General features: G+C 42.1%; 1 protein-coding gene across 1 annotated transcript in view; it reads right to left on the bottom strand.

Moving 5' to 3' along the window:
* The window catches only part of LOC115194772 (5'-3' exoribonuclease 2), a 29388-nt gene extending 13910 nt beyond the window's left edge, over positions 1 to 15478 (bottom strand). The window contains exons 1-19 of the mRNA XM_029754703.1: positions 15262 to 15478; positions 14298 to 14425; positions 13889 to 14000; positions 13638 to 13749; positions 13436 to 13494; positions 13130 to 13219; positions 12570 to 12642; positions 12316 to 12366; positions 11011 to 11168; positions 10721 to 10795; positions 10390 to 10523; positions 10222 to 10279; positions 9866 to 9973; positions 9549 to 9593; positions 9037 to 9180; positions 5699 to 5787; positions 2898 to 3033; positions 1035 to 1142; positions 828 to 917 (exon numbers count right to left, since the gene is read on the bottom strand). Coding sequence (XP_029610563.1) covers positions 828 to 917; positions 1035 to 1142; positions 2898 to 3033; positions 5699 to 5787; positions 9037 to 9180; positions 9549 to 9593; positions 9866 to 9973; positions 10222 to 10279; positions 10390 to 10523; positions 10721 to 10795; positions 11011 to 11168; positions 12316 to 12366; positions 12570 to 12642; positions 13130 to 13219; positions 13436 to 13494; positions 13638 to 13749; positions 13889 to 14000; positions 14298 to 14425; positions 15262 to 15336 — 1845 coding nt within the window. The 5' untranslated portion in view covers positions 15337 to 15478. The remainder of the gene's footprint in view (positions 1 to 827; positions 918 to 1034; positions 1143 to 2897; positions 3034 to 5698; positions 5788 to 9036; positions 9181 to 9548; positions 9594 to 9865; positions 9974 to 10221; positions 10280 to 10389; positions 10524 to 10720; positions 10796 to 11010; positions 11169 to 12315; positions 12367 to 12569; positions 12643 to 13129; positions 13220 to 13435; positions 13495 to 13637; positions 13750 to 13888; positions 14001 to 14297; positions 14426 to 15261) is intronic.
* Positions 15479 to 15890: the final 412 nt, after the last annotated feature.

Here is a 15890-nt window from a genome sequence, read left to right as displayed (position 1 = left end):
GAGGCCTACAAACCTGACTCAGTTACACCAGCTCTGTCAGGAGGAATGGGCCAAAATTCACCCAACTTATTGTGGGAAGCTTGTGGAAGGCTACCCGAAACGTTTGACCCAAAACTAAACAATTTAAAAGGCAATGCTACCAAATACCAATTGAGTGCATGTAAACTTCTGACCCACTGGGAATGTGATGAAAGAAATAAAAGCTGAAATAAATCACTATTATTCTGACATTTCCCATTCTTAAAATAAAGTGGTGATCCTAACTGACATAATATAGGGCATTTTTACTGGGATTAAATGTCAGGAATTGTGAAAAACTGTTTAAACGTATTTGGCTAAGGTGTATGTAAACTTCCGACTTCAACTGTACCATAAATTTGTATTGGGCCCAATATACTCTGAAATAACCAAAACAAACAGCATATGCATCTAACAAATGTGTCTAGTCACAAGCTTGATGTAGTCATCGCGTGCTAGAAATATGGGAGCAAATAAACTATTTTAATGTAAATGAATTTGTCCCAATACTTTGTCCCCTAAAATGGGGGGAGGGTGCAGACTATGTACAAAAAGTGTTATAATTAGTAAACTGTTCGCATGATATGGATGAAACTACTCTCAAATTAAAAGCTGACAGTCTGCAGTTCAGTGTATCATTACAAATCCAAAGCGTTGGAGCACAGAGCCAAAAACAACTAAATGTCTCACGGTTCCAATAGTTTGAGCTCACTGTATATTTATGACCTCCCTATATGTGATCTACAGATGCGTACACGATCAACGATAACATTTTATGCCGAAAATGTGCAATATCAAGTGAAACTTACTGGGTTGCTCATGAGTGAGCGCCACGTTTCGGGCAGGAAGTTTCCACTGGCGGCAGGGAAAACGCCCATCAGCTGCTCCAGGGGCTTGAACTGAAACGCACAGCGACAACAGACTAGTACACGCCACACAGAACGCTACAGGCTTAAACCAGGGGAAGACCGAAGTGGAATGACAGGGAGAAAAGCCTGCAGCCAGACCATTCTTACCGGCTTGGTCCCAAGCTCGAAGTCGGTGAACATGCCTTTGATGCCTTTGAAGTCTGAGGCGAACGGGGCGTAGTGGAACGGGAAGTACCACTTCCAGGACGCGCACCCCTATCAAAAGCAACAGAAACAGTTAATGAGACGGGCCGGACAAATAATCCTCCAATACCTCACCAACTCCACTGACAGTGGACTAATTAGATGACTGGCTAACTGGGGCCCAATCACTGCAGATTTTTACTTATCTTTTATTTATTTGTGTAAATATTCATTTGCAGAAATGGCAATTCAACAGTAAAATAGTAAATAGATATCCTACTAAAAAGGATGCCAAAGTGTGAATAAATTCCATTTAATTATATAGCCTACATGACACTAATCTAGGTGACATTTGCCAGTGTGTATGACTGACATTTAAATGTTATAAGATTGCATACTCAGGGAAAAGTGGAAAATGGAAGTAGTAGAGGTTGCTAAACCATGAAGTTTAATCAGTATAAGGAAGGAATGGTGGGAAGGGCTTGGCAATGAGACATCCGTGAACATGTCCCAAAAACACTTCCCAATACCAGCTAAGTACCTCTTCACTTACTAACAAAATGAACACTAAAATTCATGTCATCCAATATTTTATGTATTTTCATATATACACAGGCAGAGGTGGTAAAAAAATAATATTAACCCAAAGAATCCAACCCTGAAAAGCTTATCCTCGGGCTAGTGAATGACCATCGCCGGCTGGCTGGTTAGAATGCTCTTCTCGTAGAGAACGAGGTCCCCTAATCATTTCAACAGTCTTCACATCAGACTTGGCAAAACTAATTTAAAAACGGAGACAAGTCTATTATGAAAGATAACTCATTCAAATAACAAAAAGGTGGTGCACTTTGCCAACACAGGATAAGAATGCGTGAGTCAGACAAAAAAAAAAAGCAGCCAAATACCCATGTTTAAATATTTACATAGAACATATACATAATCAAATCCATCGGCACAAATCGGAGGTTTTTTAAACGAACAACGTGACAAATCAAGGTAACGCCATGTTACGCAGAGCGATCCTAATAATAAATATACATTTGGGTGTGAGCTTTAGCTTTGTGTTTTGGCTTCCGACTAACCCGTTCCGTTTTCCCACAGCGTTTGGCAACGTGTGTGCCCGCATCATAACTCCAGCGGCACAACCAACCCGGTGAATGTCTGGCGGAAACTAAGAGACACGTCTCCATCAATGGAGGGCCTGGGTAATGAATACATTCAGGCCGTCCCCCGGGACTGCTGTTGATTGCCGAGCATGTGGTGTCAACACAAGGGCCTCGCATGCACAGGGCTCACAACCATCTTGGACAAATCCCTAAACACCAGTCTTAAAATCAGACTAGGATCTTCTGGAGAGAACCGACACCTAATTATTACATTTTAAGTTAAAGATCAAGATCTGCATCTACAACTAACATTTAAAGCGATATTCAGCGACCGTTTTGTTTGGGGGAGGGGGTCGTTCGGTGACAAAGCAAACAGAGTAGCGAGGACAGCTTGAGCCATCAGATACTGAACAAACATCTCCAGAGAATACTCCGTAATTCCCTGAGACCTGAAATGATGGGAAGTGTACATTTTCAAAGAGACGGAAAAAATAAAAAGTCCAATTTCAATTTAATACTACTCAATAAACAGTAAAATAATTGACCATTGAAAGATGACCCATCCAATTTGACCAGGCCGTGGGGTTTTTAAAGCCCATTCTGAGAGGGCCGTTGTGTTAGTTCTCAGCTGTGCATGTTAGGCTTTTAAAGTAAGGCCTTGTGTATGTGACTCTGCATCCCGTGCATATGACAAATAAACGTTGATTTGAGTTAGTTGTACCTGGTAGTAGTATCTCAGGACCCAGCAGAGACCCTCCACGTAGGACATGACCACCTTTTTGCGAAAATCATCGTCAGTCGCGTCAACGTCAAACTTGGTCTTGTAGTATCGCTGCTTCCAGCCATCCTCCCACAACCTAACACAGGGACAGTCGTATTCATTCCCCCATTCATGCACATGGAGTGGTGTTCATGTTCTATTGCGGGGGGGTAGGCAACTAGATTCAGACACGGGACCATTTTTGGTCAGGGCGCCGGAACATAATTATAATCATTTTACGGCTGCGCCCCAAAAAAAACCACATCTTGGTCAACCGAGAGTCATCTGTTCTTTCGGCCAATCGATTCTTAAACATTGAGAGAGAGAGAGAGAGAGACATATACACACACACTATATTTGAATAAAATCCACTATATGTAGGCTGACCTTTTCTGCTTTGAGCAATGCGATTAAAAATGAAGATGCATTTCAAAAAATAGGAAGCAAGAGATCAATTTAGCCTAGCCTGAAAAAAAATGTATAACTTTTCCCGACCCCCCTCTCACTGACCTTTGCTGCCGTTACGCTCCTGACTTTGCCGGTAATAGGCTACACCAGCGATCAGCAACCTTTTCCATTTGGAGTGCCAAATTCATCTACAATTTCTACTGATCTGCATGCCAGTTATGATTTTCATATGCACATTTTTCATTTATAATAAAGTCTTTATATCTCAAAATAAAAAGGTAATGTGGTTAATCAAAATTCTAAATGAAAATTAAAACAAATCTAAAAAGTAACTATTGCCCATTTGTAAAAAGAACCTACATAAAGCCAACAAATCAAAAACATTGCAGCCTACAGGAAGAAAATATCCTGATGAATATGAATATCCTATAAATCAGATTGGCTACGCATGGCCTGTCTGCAAGGAACTGGAAACACTGCATTACCCATTGTATTAACTGGGTCCTGCCTGAAACTCCTGCTAGCAAATTTGCAACATTGTACAATACCCCATAATGACAAAGCGAAAACAAGTTTTGAATAAAAAAAAGAAAACTAACGGAAATACCTGTTGCAGCATTGAGGGTCCCCAAGAACAGTGGCCTTCATTATTAAATGAAACTGCCAAGACTCTTCCTAGAGCTGGCCACTCGGCCAAACTGAGCAATCCGGGGAGAAAGGCCTTGGTCAGGGAGGTGACCAAGAGCCTGATGGACAATCAGAGCTCTGGAGTTCCTCTGTGGAGAATCTTCCATAAGGACAACCATCTCCGCAGCACTCCACCAAACAGGCCTTTATGGTAGTGGCCAGACAGAAACCACTACTCAATTAAAGGCACATGGCAGCCCGCTTGGAGTTTGCCAAAAGGCACCTAAAGACTCTCAGATCATGAGAAACAAGATTCTCTGGTCTGATGAAATCAAGAATGAACTCTTCAGCCTGAATGCCAAGCGTCACGTCTGGAGGAAACCTGGCACCATCCCTACGGAGAAGCATGGTGGCAGCATCATGCTGTGGGATGTTTTTCAGCGGCAGGGACTGGGAGACTAGTCAGGATCGAGGCAAAGATGAACGGAGCAAAGTACAGCGAGATCCTTGATGAAAACCTGCTCCAGAGCGCTCAGAACCTCAGACTGGGGCAAAGGTTCACCTTCCAACAGGACAACGACCCTAAGCACACAGCCAAGACAACACAGGAGGGGCTTTGGAACAAGTCTGTCCTTGAGCGGCCAAGCCAGAGCCCGGACTTGAACCCGATCTAACATCTCTGGAGTGACCTGAAAATAGCTGTACAGCAACGCTCCCCATCCAACCTGACAGAGCTTGAGAGGATCTACAGAGAAGGGGAGAAACTCCCCAAATACAGGTGCCAAGCTTGTAGCATCATACCCAAGAAGAATCGTTGCTGTAATCGCTGGAAAAGGCGCTTCAAAGTAATGAGTAAAGGGTCTGAATACTTATGTAAATGTAATATTTAAAATATTTTTTTTTTTTTTAAAAAAACAGTTTTTGCTTTGTCACAATGGGGTAGTGTGTATATTGATTCAATAGTTTTCCCCCTCAATTTTAGAATAAGGCTGTAACATACCAAAATGTGGAAAAAGAAGGGTCTGAATACTTTCCGGAGGCACTGTATATAATTTTACTTAACTTTGGGGGGCCCGAAAAAAGTAATCACTCGCCACCCTGTTGCCGACTCCTATTGTATAGATGACAAAGCCATCTAACAAGCAAGGATGAAAGCCCAGGGCCTGCTCATCAATAAAACTGTTAGAAAACCACTCTCAGCCTTTGCATTGTTTGTCACTATGCCGAGTAACATAGAGCACCATTTCCTCATCTTACATACAGGATCTGGTAATTACCATAGTAGTCCATTTCTATGAAGACCTGGCAGAAAAACTAGTTTGCTTCTTTAGGAAGTAGTTTAATGGTTTCGACATACTAGTAGATTGGCGATGCAGTGCCATTCTGCACACATAATCAAGGATGAGCAGCATCTGTCTAGTCCATCCTCCACACTGGCCCACAAGGAGAGCAGCCTAGTAACAGGAAAGCCTCCATGAATACCAATTTAGCCCAATGGATTTAACAGCTTTGGCGAGCGCGTCAGGAATTTGAGAATATTCCTTCTTTCCATATTAATCACTTGCATGGACTAGGAGAGGGTGGTTGGAGGTGGTAGGAAACCACAGAGGGGCCCTGCAGTGGAGAGGCATAAATCACACCATCTCCCTAGCTGAGATGCCTGCCTGGCTGGTTGACAGAGTACCTGGTTGACTGACTGGCTGATTGACTGTAGCGTAGGCATTTACCTGACATTGTCTTCAGGATCTGGTTCGCTGTCGCTGTCCTCGGCTTTCCGCTTCACACCCCGGCCATCCTGCCCATCACTGGTCCCTGCCTGGACAAGATACAAGACGGAGAAGACAGTCAGGAGACAGCATACAAGGAAGACATATCCTTAGAAATAAATATCCCCAAACCATCTTTCAGTCTGACAAGAAGCAACCCGCTAAGCAACTTAAAAAATGAAAGCTTGTGGACAAGGTTTCCACCATCGCGGAGGACGCAAGAGCGGTTGGGACTGATATTCTCCTGTGTGTGAGAGCGCTCATACCTGATCCTATTGCAATAAAACCACCTCAAGTAGAGAGTGCAGACCTTCCCCTTTGCCACGCTTCTTTTGTGAACACCTTATTCATGTGCAAACTCGGGCTATTGTTCTCATGCATTTACGTAGCAAAGGCAGAGCGAATGGAGGCACTGTAACAGCTTCTTACAATGTACATTCATAAACTTTAATAAATTACTTGGAAAGACTGGCATTAATAGAAAACGGGTACCGCGCTCAGACTTAACATCAGGTACATACAGGGCTCTAAATTAAAATTCTTCATCGGTAGCAATGACCTACTGCTCCGATTTTTTCCGGAACACGACAAACGTAAGCCTATGTAACAATTAGGCCAGACAAACTTGATTTACATTTTAACAGATGCCCCTCTTGACCTTTTATTTTTGCCAATTGATGCACTGTCCGCTCGGGGATTTCCCAAGCTGATACCCAAGAGTAAAAAAACAAACAAAAACACTTCAGATCACATGCTTGTTAACATTCGGGGCCTCGGATTGGACAGTGACACCCGCTCGGAACCATACGTGCAGATATTTCATTTCTCTAGCATGCCAGCGTGGCTGAGGACGGTGGAAATTCCTCGTTATAAACAATGTCAACAAACCAAATGACTGGCCAGAGATCAGGGCATTCATTAGCAAAGCAGATAGTATTGGACAACCAGATTGAAATCAAAATGAGCGACGACATCGAAGTGTGTCGGCTGCATGGGGATTCGCGATTCATAAATGACATTTTACCGGTTCTGCCTGTAGCAGGTCGACAGACAACAAAAGACAACATTAAATTTGGACGTTTATCATGCGCTGCCGAACACAGCCCGCATATCCTGCAAAATGCATTGCCAGTGGCACGTGCCGATCAGGAGCTCCACAATGATGCGGTAACTGACTCCAAGGTGGGGGCTTTTCATGGCAGCCAGATGAGGCAATAGAAGGAGGAAGTGGTGAGTGATTGACTGTATAGGCCGACTGGGCTCAAATTTGCTTCAGTGGATTGACGCTTCTAATTGCACATGTTACATAAAAAAAAAAAATGTATTCTATGGCTGGATTTTAATGTACTTTTTCCAATGCTACATGACAGACCTTGAATGATTGTCTATCTACAAAGTAAAGGCCAAGTCTATGTAAGTCACTTAGGAAAAAAAATCTAATTTAGCAGATGCTTTTATTCTAATTCAAGAATACAATAACAAATATTTAAGTAATAAGGGACAAGAGGCAGTGCTGTATCCTGAATACAGTCACAGGTAAATGCCGTTCAGCACTACACGATAGCGGAGGGCTAGTCAACCCATTTATCTGGGCACAGTTCAGTCTAGGTACAACAGAGATGTTTCCGAGGTCGGACATGCAGACAGCGAGGCTTAGATTAACCACCGCCGTACCAAACTAAATGCCAGGGAGCAAGGGGAAATAATGTGCGAGTTTAGATAAATACAAAAAAATATATAAAAAAAATAAAAATCAGCTCACCTTTTCAGAAGAAATAAATTCTGTTTAAACAGTAAACCATCTTTGTCTGGCCTAACCAATTAAAACCAGTTCTGTATCAATGAGGTTTGTGCAGTAGGCTATAGGCCCAATACATAATCACTATGCTTGAATAGCCCTGTGTTGCCAATGTTGTTCTTCTCAGGCCATATTAAAAATAAACTTCTAAACTTAAGATTTATGATCACACTGGTAATAGATTAGTTGTATTACTTGTGAGGTACACCCAGGTGAGCATAAATTAAATCATTTACTGTATATTTTTACTGGACTGATTGCATCTGATGGTCACCACCCCTCTGCTCTCCCTCCTGCAGCAGAGACTGACCTTGACCAAAAAGAGGACAGTCTTCAAGCTGATGGTGGAACTCAAGTCGCACCGCATTATTTCTACCTCATGCACAAATTTACAAAAGTCGCTAATAAATACAGCAAAATATTTAGGAGCACATGAGACCAAAAATGGTCACACTTTAGAGCCCTGGATACATACAGAGAACTGTCAAAATAAATGAAACGCAACAAAGTGTCTTAATAGGGTGTTGGGCCACCAGAACAGATTCAATGCACCTTGGCATAGTTTCTACAAGTGTCTGGAAATCTATTGGAGGGATGCAAAGACATTCTTTCACGAGAAATTGCATAATTTGGTGTTTTGTTGATGGAAAAACACTGTCTCGGGCACTGCTCCAGAAGCGCCCATAAGTGTTCAATTAGTTTGAGATCTGGTGACCAAGGCGGCCATGGCATATGGTTTACAATGTTTTCAAGCTCGTCAAACCATTCAATGACCACTCATGCCATGTGGATGAGGGCATTGTCATCCTGGAGAAGGCCACTCCCATCAGGATAGAAATGCTTCACCGTGATCACTCAGAATGGCGGTGTATTTATTGCCGTTTAACATTGCACGCTAAGGGGTTGAGTGGACCTTAATCATGCCAGGAAAACGCACATCACACCATAACAGAGCCGCCAGAACCCTCATTTACTGTATATACACACACCACACACACACACACAATTTAACATGGACAAAATGTCTGCGCTGCATTTGATCAATACAAGCCATAAATTCTGGTAGTCTTCAAATCACTACAAACTGCAACTGTAAAGTTAATGTTGTGCAATTCCACACATTTTGCAATAGGGCAGAGAAATTAAGCCGTTTTAAAGCTAATTTCCTGCAATTCTACACATTTTGCCATGACTTACACCATGCTCATATGATATGAGTGAGAGTGACTAACAAAATCAAATTGGGGGGGGGGGGGGGGGGGGGCACCTGGAGGTCAGGTCTAGAAATGTCATTGATGTCAAGTGCCAAGCAGTGGTCTTGGTATGACTCGGTTGGGAATTGAACCCCCAATCTCAGAGCAGACACTAACCAGAGTTGTATGAACGTCCCATATCGCCTGCTGCACCCTAACATCTCATTAGTGGCTAGTAAATAATAGGAGTCTTCCTTCTGCACCAAGTTAACCAGAAGCAATATCCCCATGATCAGCCCTCATCATACCCTGTTGTGCTGGTCCCTGCCCTGCATCCTCATATCGAAGGCTTGGTGCCGGGCATTCTGAACCACCTCAGGTCTGCCTCTGCCGCCAAGGGCCTGGGGGGCAAACTGACCGCTGGTCAGGAAGGATGGGCCCTGCTGCTGAGCCTAGGGAACACAAATTCACACACACATACTTAGTCACAATTAACAATGTAAGTTTCCCCACTTGTTTCGTAGTTCCTCATTTCCAAATCTCGCAGACTTTTGGTTTCCCAGGTCTAAATTAGTCACTGTCCAAAGAAAGAAGAACTAGCACACAACGCAGCAGCCCTCAAGGCTGCCAGAGTTGTGCACCCCTGATTAAACACATCTAGTGAGGGAACATTTCAAAACAGTTCTCATCTTCAATACAGAGCTACAACAGACAGTTTTAGAATAAATGAAAAATACCGTGTGCGATTGCCCATTGAGGACTGCATTCAAAACATCATGTCAAGCAAATAGCTATAACATGGGTACATCTTCCCAATTACCTTCATCCGCTTCTTTTTCTCCTTATTCCTTCGCTTGAATCCCTCCTACAAAACAAACCCCATTAGTTACACAAACAGTGGAGCTGGAAAAGGACATGGCTTTCAGTTCACAATGGCTAATTCCCTGACTTTGGCATCTACATTATCTTAACTGATAGTGTCAAATACCTACCTGAAAGAGCCATTTTAAATCAAAATACCCATGCAGTGGTTAATGTAAATCATATGGAAAAATCTCCCAGCCCACTGTTTAGCCAGAGAAGAATATCTATTGAGCAGTAATTTCCCTGCTGAAAGCTACTGATCCTCAGTCTTACATCATCCTCTTTGCGCTTCTTGAAGATGTTGTCCTCAGCCACACCGATAGCCTGCATGATCAACTCAACACTCTCCAACTTGACAAAGCCATTCTCTGTGATGTAACCCTGTGAGGAAAGACAAAGACCAAGTTATGGCTATGAACAAATACCTGGTCAAGGAGGAAAGTCAGGACAGCTTTTAAGGGCATGTGTCCTAGACAACTTAAGCCTAGTCCTGGACCAAAAACCTTTTTCAATGGAGAATTCCAATTGAGCATGCTTTTTAGTCCAGAACTAAAAATCGGTGTTTGGGAAACTGAACCAAATACTTTTCTTGGAGGGGACATACCTAAGCCTACACTGACAACACTTACCCCAGTCTTGTGCACAACATCTTTGTAGATGCCCACCAGTCGATCTATCGCACCCTCTCTGAAAGACAAAGTATCATCAACAACTGAAATGTATGGAAAGAGCGAGAATTCATTGTTGTCAAGGTGTTTTCAAGACCGTAAGCATCATCTCAGTTCAGTCAGGCTTACCTAATCTCTAAGGACGGTAAGTGAGGCAGGAAATCATTGCCAACGAAGAAGCACATGAAGACCCAGTCGTCGACAGTCCTCTCAAAGTCAAAGGGAAAGGGCAGACTGGCCATTGTCAACTCTCGCTCCAGGTACTGTGGAAAAGGAAAAAGACCTTGATAAATAGATCTAAAACTGGAGAGACTCATGCCTCAACATCTGATCTGAAGTCAAGGACGTATTTCACACATACAACCAATAACACAACGGATCAGAGAATTACTAGCTACATGTCCAAAAACACAACTAGCAGTCTTTTTAGAAATTCAAGAAGACATCTGACAGAACGTACCTCACGCAAAACGCACAGCCTGATGAATATGAACTCCTGTTCAGAAGCCGGCATAGCGTCTGCAAACTCATCATGCTGCAACAAGAACACAACATTAGTCAATGCTGTTGATCAACGTAGAGCAAATGGAATGTTGACCTTTTTAGGGGAAGTTTATTAAAAGCATAGTGCTGGACTAAAAACCAAACTCAATGGAGAAGCTCCACTGATAATGATTTTTAGTCTTGGACTGGGCCTAATCTATGTCCGTGAAACTGGCCCTTGGAGACATAGCTATAATGTCAATGTACCTCTCCCTGTTTCTCCCTGGCCACTCCCTGGCAGTCCTTGAGCTCATGGCCTTTCTGTCCACACATAGCACAGGGCCTGGGCTGGTTGGGCTTGAACTCCTCTCGGATGATGGTGAAATTGGGCTCGTGAGTGGCAAGGCCCAGCATGATAAGGTCAGCTAGGGAAATCCCAAATAAAATATGCAAATAAAATATGCAAACAGAATTGAAGAGGACATTCAGCAACTTTTGGATAACAGTGGCAGTTGAAAGACCGTCTATTGTTAAATGTAAAAACCCACGTGTTTCGACCCTACAGTATTTTTGTGCAAACAGAAAATCTTGAATACATTGAAAGGCTGAAAATAGCTCTGAAGTACTGCATTTTATACCTGCTTTGTCATCTGGGACAATTAACTCAGGTTTCTACGGCATTATGTTAATTAAATGACCTAGTCTACATTATGAGCCATGCCTGCATTATCATCTACAAATGCTAATATAAACGTACAATACCATGATTTATCCATTTGGAAGGAGGGGGGAGAGCGCTGTGCCCAAAATGGCACCGTTTCCCTAGAAAGTGCACAACATTTGACCAGAGCCCCACAGACCCCGGTCAAAAGTAGTGCACTAACATAAGGCCTAGGATGCCATTTGTGGCACAGCCTGAATGTATCAAGCTCCTCTTCAAGCTAATTACATACAATAAAATCCCTCCTTTGCTCACCAAGTGCATCATGAACCACGGAATGCTGAAGCTTTTATCTATCATGTCCTGCGTAAGTGCACCCATTCAAAACTAACTGGCCATTAATATAGCAGAACAATAAGGCCTGCAGAAAACAGTGACGCTCTATCGTCTGACAATGTACAAGGTTGGAGAGTTACAATTAATGACGCTAACTGTTTTTAAGGACTGGAAACCAGGAACCTGTCTATATGCGTGGTATCACGAACTTCATTATTAGTCGTCTCAAACGTAGTCTTAGGAAAAACAAAGTATGTACACCGTCACCCACAGACCTTCAGCCCGTCAGGCTCAATAAGGTAACATTGTATTCCCTACAATTATTGACAACATCAACAAAATCGGAATATGGATCACTGTGCATCTACATACCTTCAAGTTGGTTTGACAAGAGTCTTAACAGTAATTGTGGGATCTAATTTGCTTGTCTTTACCCATCATGCTCTCTCATAATTATAAGTTGCAGGATATATAAAAATACAGCTTTGGGGAAAGCTCTTGCTATAGACGCGCAACACTCTCCCATTGTTGGTTACTCTTCAATACTTAAGAGACCCTTGTGGTGCAAAGCTTACCGTCCGCTCCACAAAGACAGTGGTGTGTGTTGGGGTCATGGTGAGGCTGAGCTGTGAGAAACAAAAAGATAAACGGATGGAGTATGAGTCATTACATATAGCTAGCATACATGTGATTGCAGAACTTGAAATAAAAGTTGCACTGAGACGGAAGGCCATTTGAGACTTTGTAATATGCCTAGCAAAAATCACAATGTCACTAATGACCTTTAAAAAAAAAGCGTCAATAACCACATATGGAAAATGACTCATACCTCTCTGTCGCCTGATATAGTCCATGATCTTATGCTCCCCCTCACCAGGGACACTGGCGTCAGACAATATGACCTAAAACGAATAAAGAATGTTTTCATATGAACAATGATAGCAATATTCAATGCATATGACCATGTCAGACTTGACCTTGGTTTAATTTCCAATAAGCACATCTTGAGAAATGTTCTAAAAGGCAGGGCTGCCCAACCCTCTTCCTGGAGCTCTACTGTCCTGTAGGATTTCAGTCCAACCCTAATTTAGCATATCTGATTCAGCTAGTTAAGGTCTTGTTCAGCAGCTAATTAGTAGAATCAGGTGTGTTAAATTAGGGTTGGACTGAAAACCCACAGGACTGTAGATCTCCAGGAAGAGGGTTGGGCAGCCCTGTTCTAAGGCCATAACAAGTCTGAGCAGAAGAACTGACCAACATAACACTTAAAAACGATTCAGCTCGAGGTCAAAACGTGTCAGCTTTTTAATAAATTAAAGACCACCAATGCATTAGAATTTGTTGTGCTCTTTTTCAGAGATGCCATCACCCTTTTGCAATAATACTTACTGTAATGTTACGCCATCCAGGGTCATTACTGAGTCTGTCTGCAATGTAGTAACGGAGACACTTTGCAAGGTTGTCCATGAACTCTGTGCCCTAGAGAATATTCAAATGAATAATAATGCATTTCCAGACAGTATTCACAATTTAGCAGTCTGACAAAAATGTGTCAAAAAGTAGCAGGGGCAAGTTCCTCCGCAATCAGAGATCTCAGCTTTAGCGCACCGTCATGAAGACACTGCAAAATATTGGCGACAGTAACACAGCCTTAGAAAATATTGTTATTCTACAAGAAAAGCCTCAAATACTTACTGGGGTGATACAGTTACTGTCAAATCTCTCCTTGATCTCATCAGGTGGAAGATACCCTCCTAAAACGTGAAGATGAAAAAATGTTGTTACATATATTTTGTATGTAATTCTGTTATGGCAAATATTTGTAATTAAATGTGCTTAACAGTCTAAATGCTATTGGAACGATAAAGTATAGACAGTTTTCTGAAAATATATGCACCTCTCCCGAGGATCTCCTCTCGGATGCGGGATTTCTCCTCAACCAGTTCCACACCTTCCTTGGAGGCGCGGAATCGCCTGGACCGCTGCTGGTTCATTTTGGCACGAGGGGCCTGTTCAGAGATAAACAGAATGTCACAACTGCTGCACAGGTCATTGGCCAACATATTGTTTGAACAAAACTGTAGGATATCTAAAAGGGATTAATAGAAAAATGTTTCTCTCTGATGAAAAGAAAGCAGCAGAACTTACCACTCCATCAATAGCCATGTAAAGAACCCTTCTGGGCCGCACAATGTTGAAGAGCCGATCCATGTATTCAAAGATGGCAACCATCATTTCATCTTCATTTTTGGGTGCAGCCCTGTGAAAGTGAAGTGGAGTTTTAGAGGGTTAATACTAGATTAACATCACAACTCAATGTAATACACAAGAGTACTACCATAGAGATTCATAGCTATTGACTGTATTCCAAATGGCACAGTATTCCCTATATACTGCACTACTTCTGACCAGCGCTCTATGGGACCTGGTCAAAGGTACACTATAAAGTGTATTATAAAGTTTCTGTACAGCACTTTGTGACATCAGCTGATTTGATTGATATAAAGGGAATATGGTGGCATTTGGGACAATGCTATGTTCTGTGAGGACGACTCACTTGTCTTCAGGATGTGTACAGGGGTGAATGATCCCATTCATGTCCAAGTACAAATTGTCAAACTCCACTTCATTTGGATTCGGTTTACTGGTATCAACAGGAATCCGTACACCGTTGCATTCCTTGGACTGTGAGTAAAGGGAAGATGAAACCAAAATTAATTAAACATTATTGGAATGACACAACTAATGATAACCTTATTTATGTAACATTACTTGGCTATGCCATGCATAAGACTCTGCCAAACGTTCTCTAGTCATAGCATTGACGGGCCGTCTAGCTTCCGTTTGTTTGCAAACCAATGGAAAGCCAACTCGACTCTTGCGCAACGACACACGCAGTAAAAGCTCTGCAAGCGAGTTTGTCACTCAAGTCGTTTCACATGAATTATTCTCAGCCCCAGACAATTAAACAACGATTTACGATGGAACTGAGTGGCGACTAGTTATTAATTAAGTTAATAAGAAAACGTATTTTAGTGGCCAAAGAATCACACGGCATTGTTCTGTGTAACGTTGTGTTATTTTTTTGGGTGCTGAAGTCAGTTTTCTGATAAACGTCCTTTAATGTTACGTCGGCGCTCCTGTCACCGATAAACTCCACAATTTACGATGGAGTTGGCCATTTTAGTCCAGGGCTAGACTGGCCCTGTGATAATGACGTGCATGTGTACCCATCTAAATTGCAAGTAGCATAGTTGGTGCGCTGTCTTGCTAACGTCAGTTGCGTGCATATCATACATTGTTCATTCAATCTAAAAATGCTATGTTAATGTTACACTACTCATATCGTTAAGATAAATAATAGGTAGTTAGGTAATTTTATATCTAAAGTGCAGTAACGTTCGTACCTGTGCTAACGAACACCTTACAGGAATAAATAGCATCATTATTACACGGCCTTTAAAATGCGCAACACTAGCTAGCGCTACCAATCAGCTAGCTGGCTACAAACAAAGACGTACCCTCTCCTCAGTACAATGGACAACAATCGTAGAATATTTCCGACTCAACCAACGAAAAAAGGCGGGGACTCCCATCTCCCGTAGTTTCACAATACGCTACACACAGCTATAAATTATGACATAAGTTTAAAACGACTTGGTTAAAACAACGGCTGGAGAAATAGCTAGCTGTTTTGCTAGCTAAGCGTTTCCAAATAAACTACTGATCACGGTTGATTTCCGGGTTATAGGGTTTATCTTCCGGGAGCCATTTTGCACAAGTGAGGAATCGAATAGCGCCGCCACCGCGAATTCAAAAATACCTCAGTGATTCAAACCATAAAGAGGAGAACGCTGAGATATTACATGTTGAAACATTGAAATGTTGCGTTCATAACCAAGTGGAAATGTTGTATTTACCACATACGATACGACTGAGAAAATCCACTTTAACGCCCCTCCAACGTTTAACTTTTATTAATATGGTTTTTGAACACTATAATTAGTTTACAAGCATGATAGCTGTACTTTTAGTTTTTAGTTTTACCAGCTTGTTGGCAATTAGCTAATCTGAGTTTCTCAATGAGTTCTACTAATGAAACGAACACCCTGTGTGTTGTTTGAACAGGTATAAAGCTAAGATTGGTGAT

Source organism: Salmo trutta, chromosome 1 (assembly GCF_901001165.1).
Source record: "Salmo trutta chromosome 1, fSalTru1.1, whole genome shotgun sequence".
NCBI lineage: Eukaryota > Metazoa > Chordata > Actinopteri > Salmoniformes > Salmonidae > Salmo > Salmo trutta.
The sequence above is the reverse complement of the archived record's forward strand: the minus strand, read 5'-3'. Positions and strand labels throughout refer to the sequence as shown.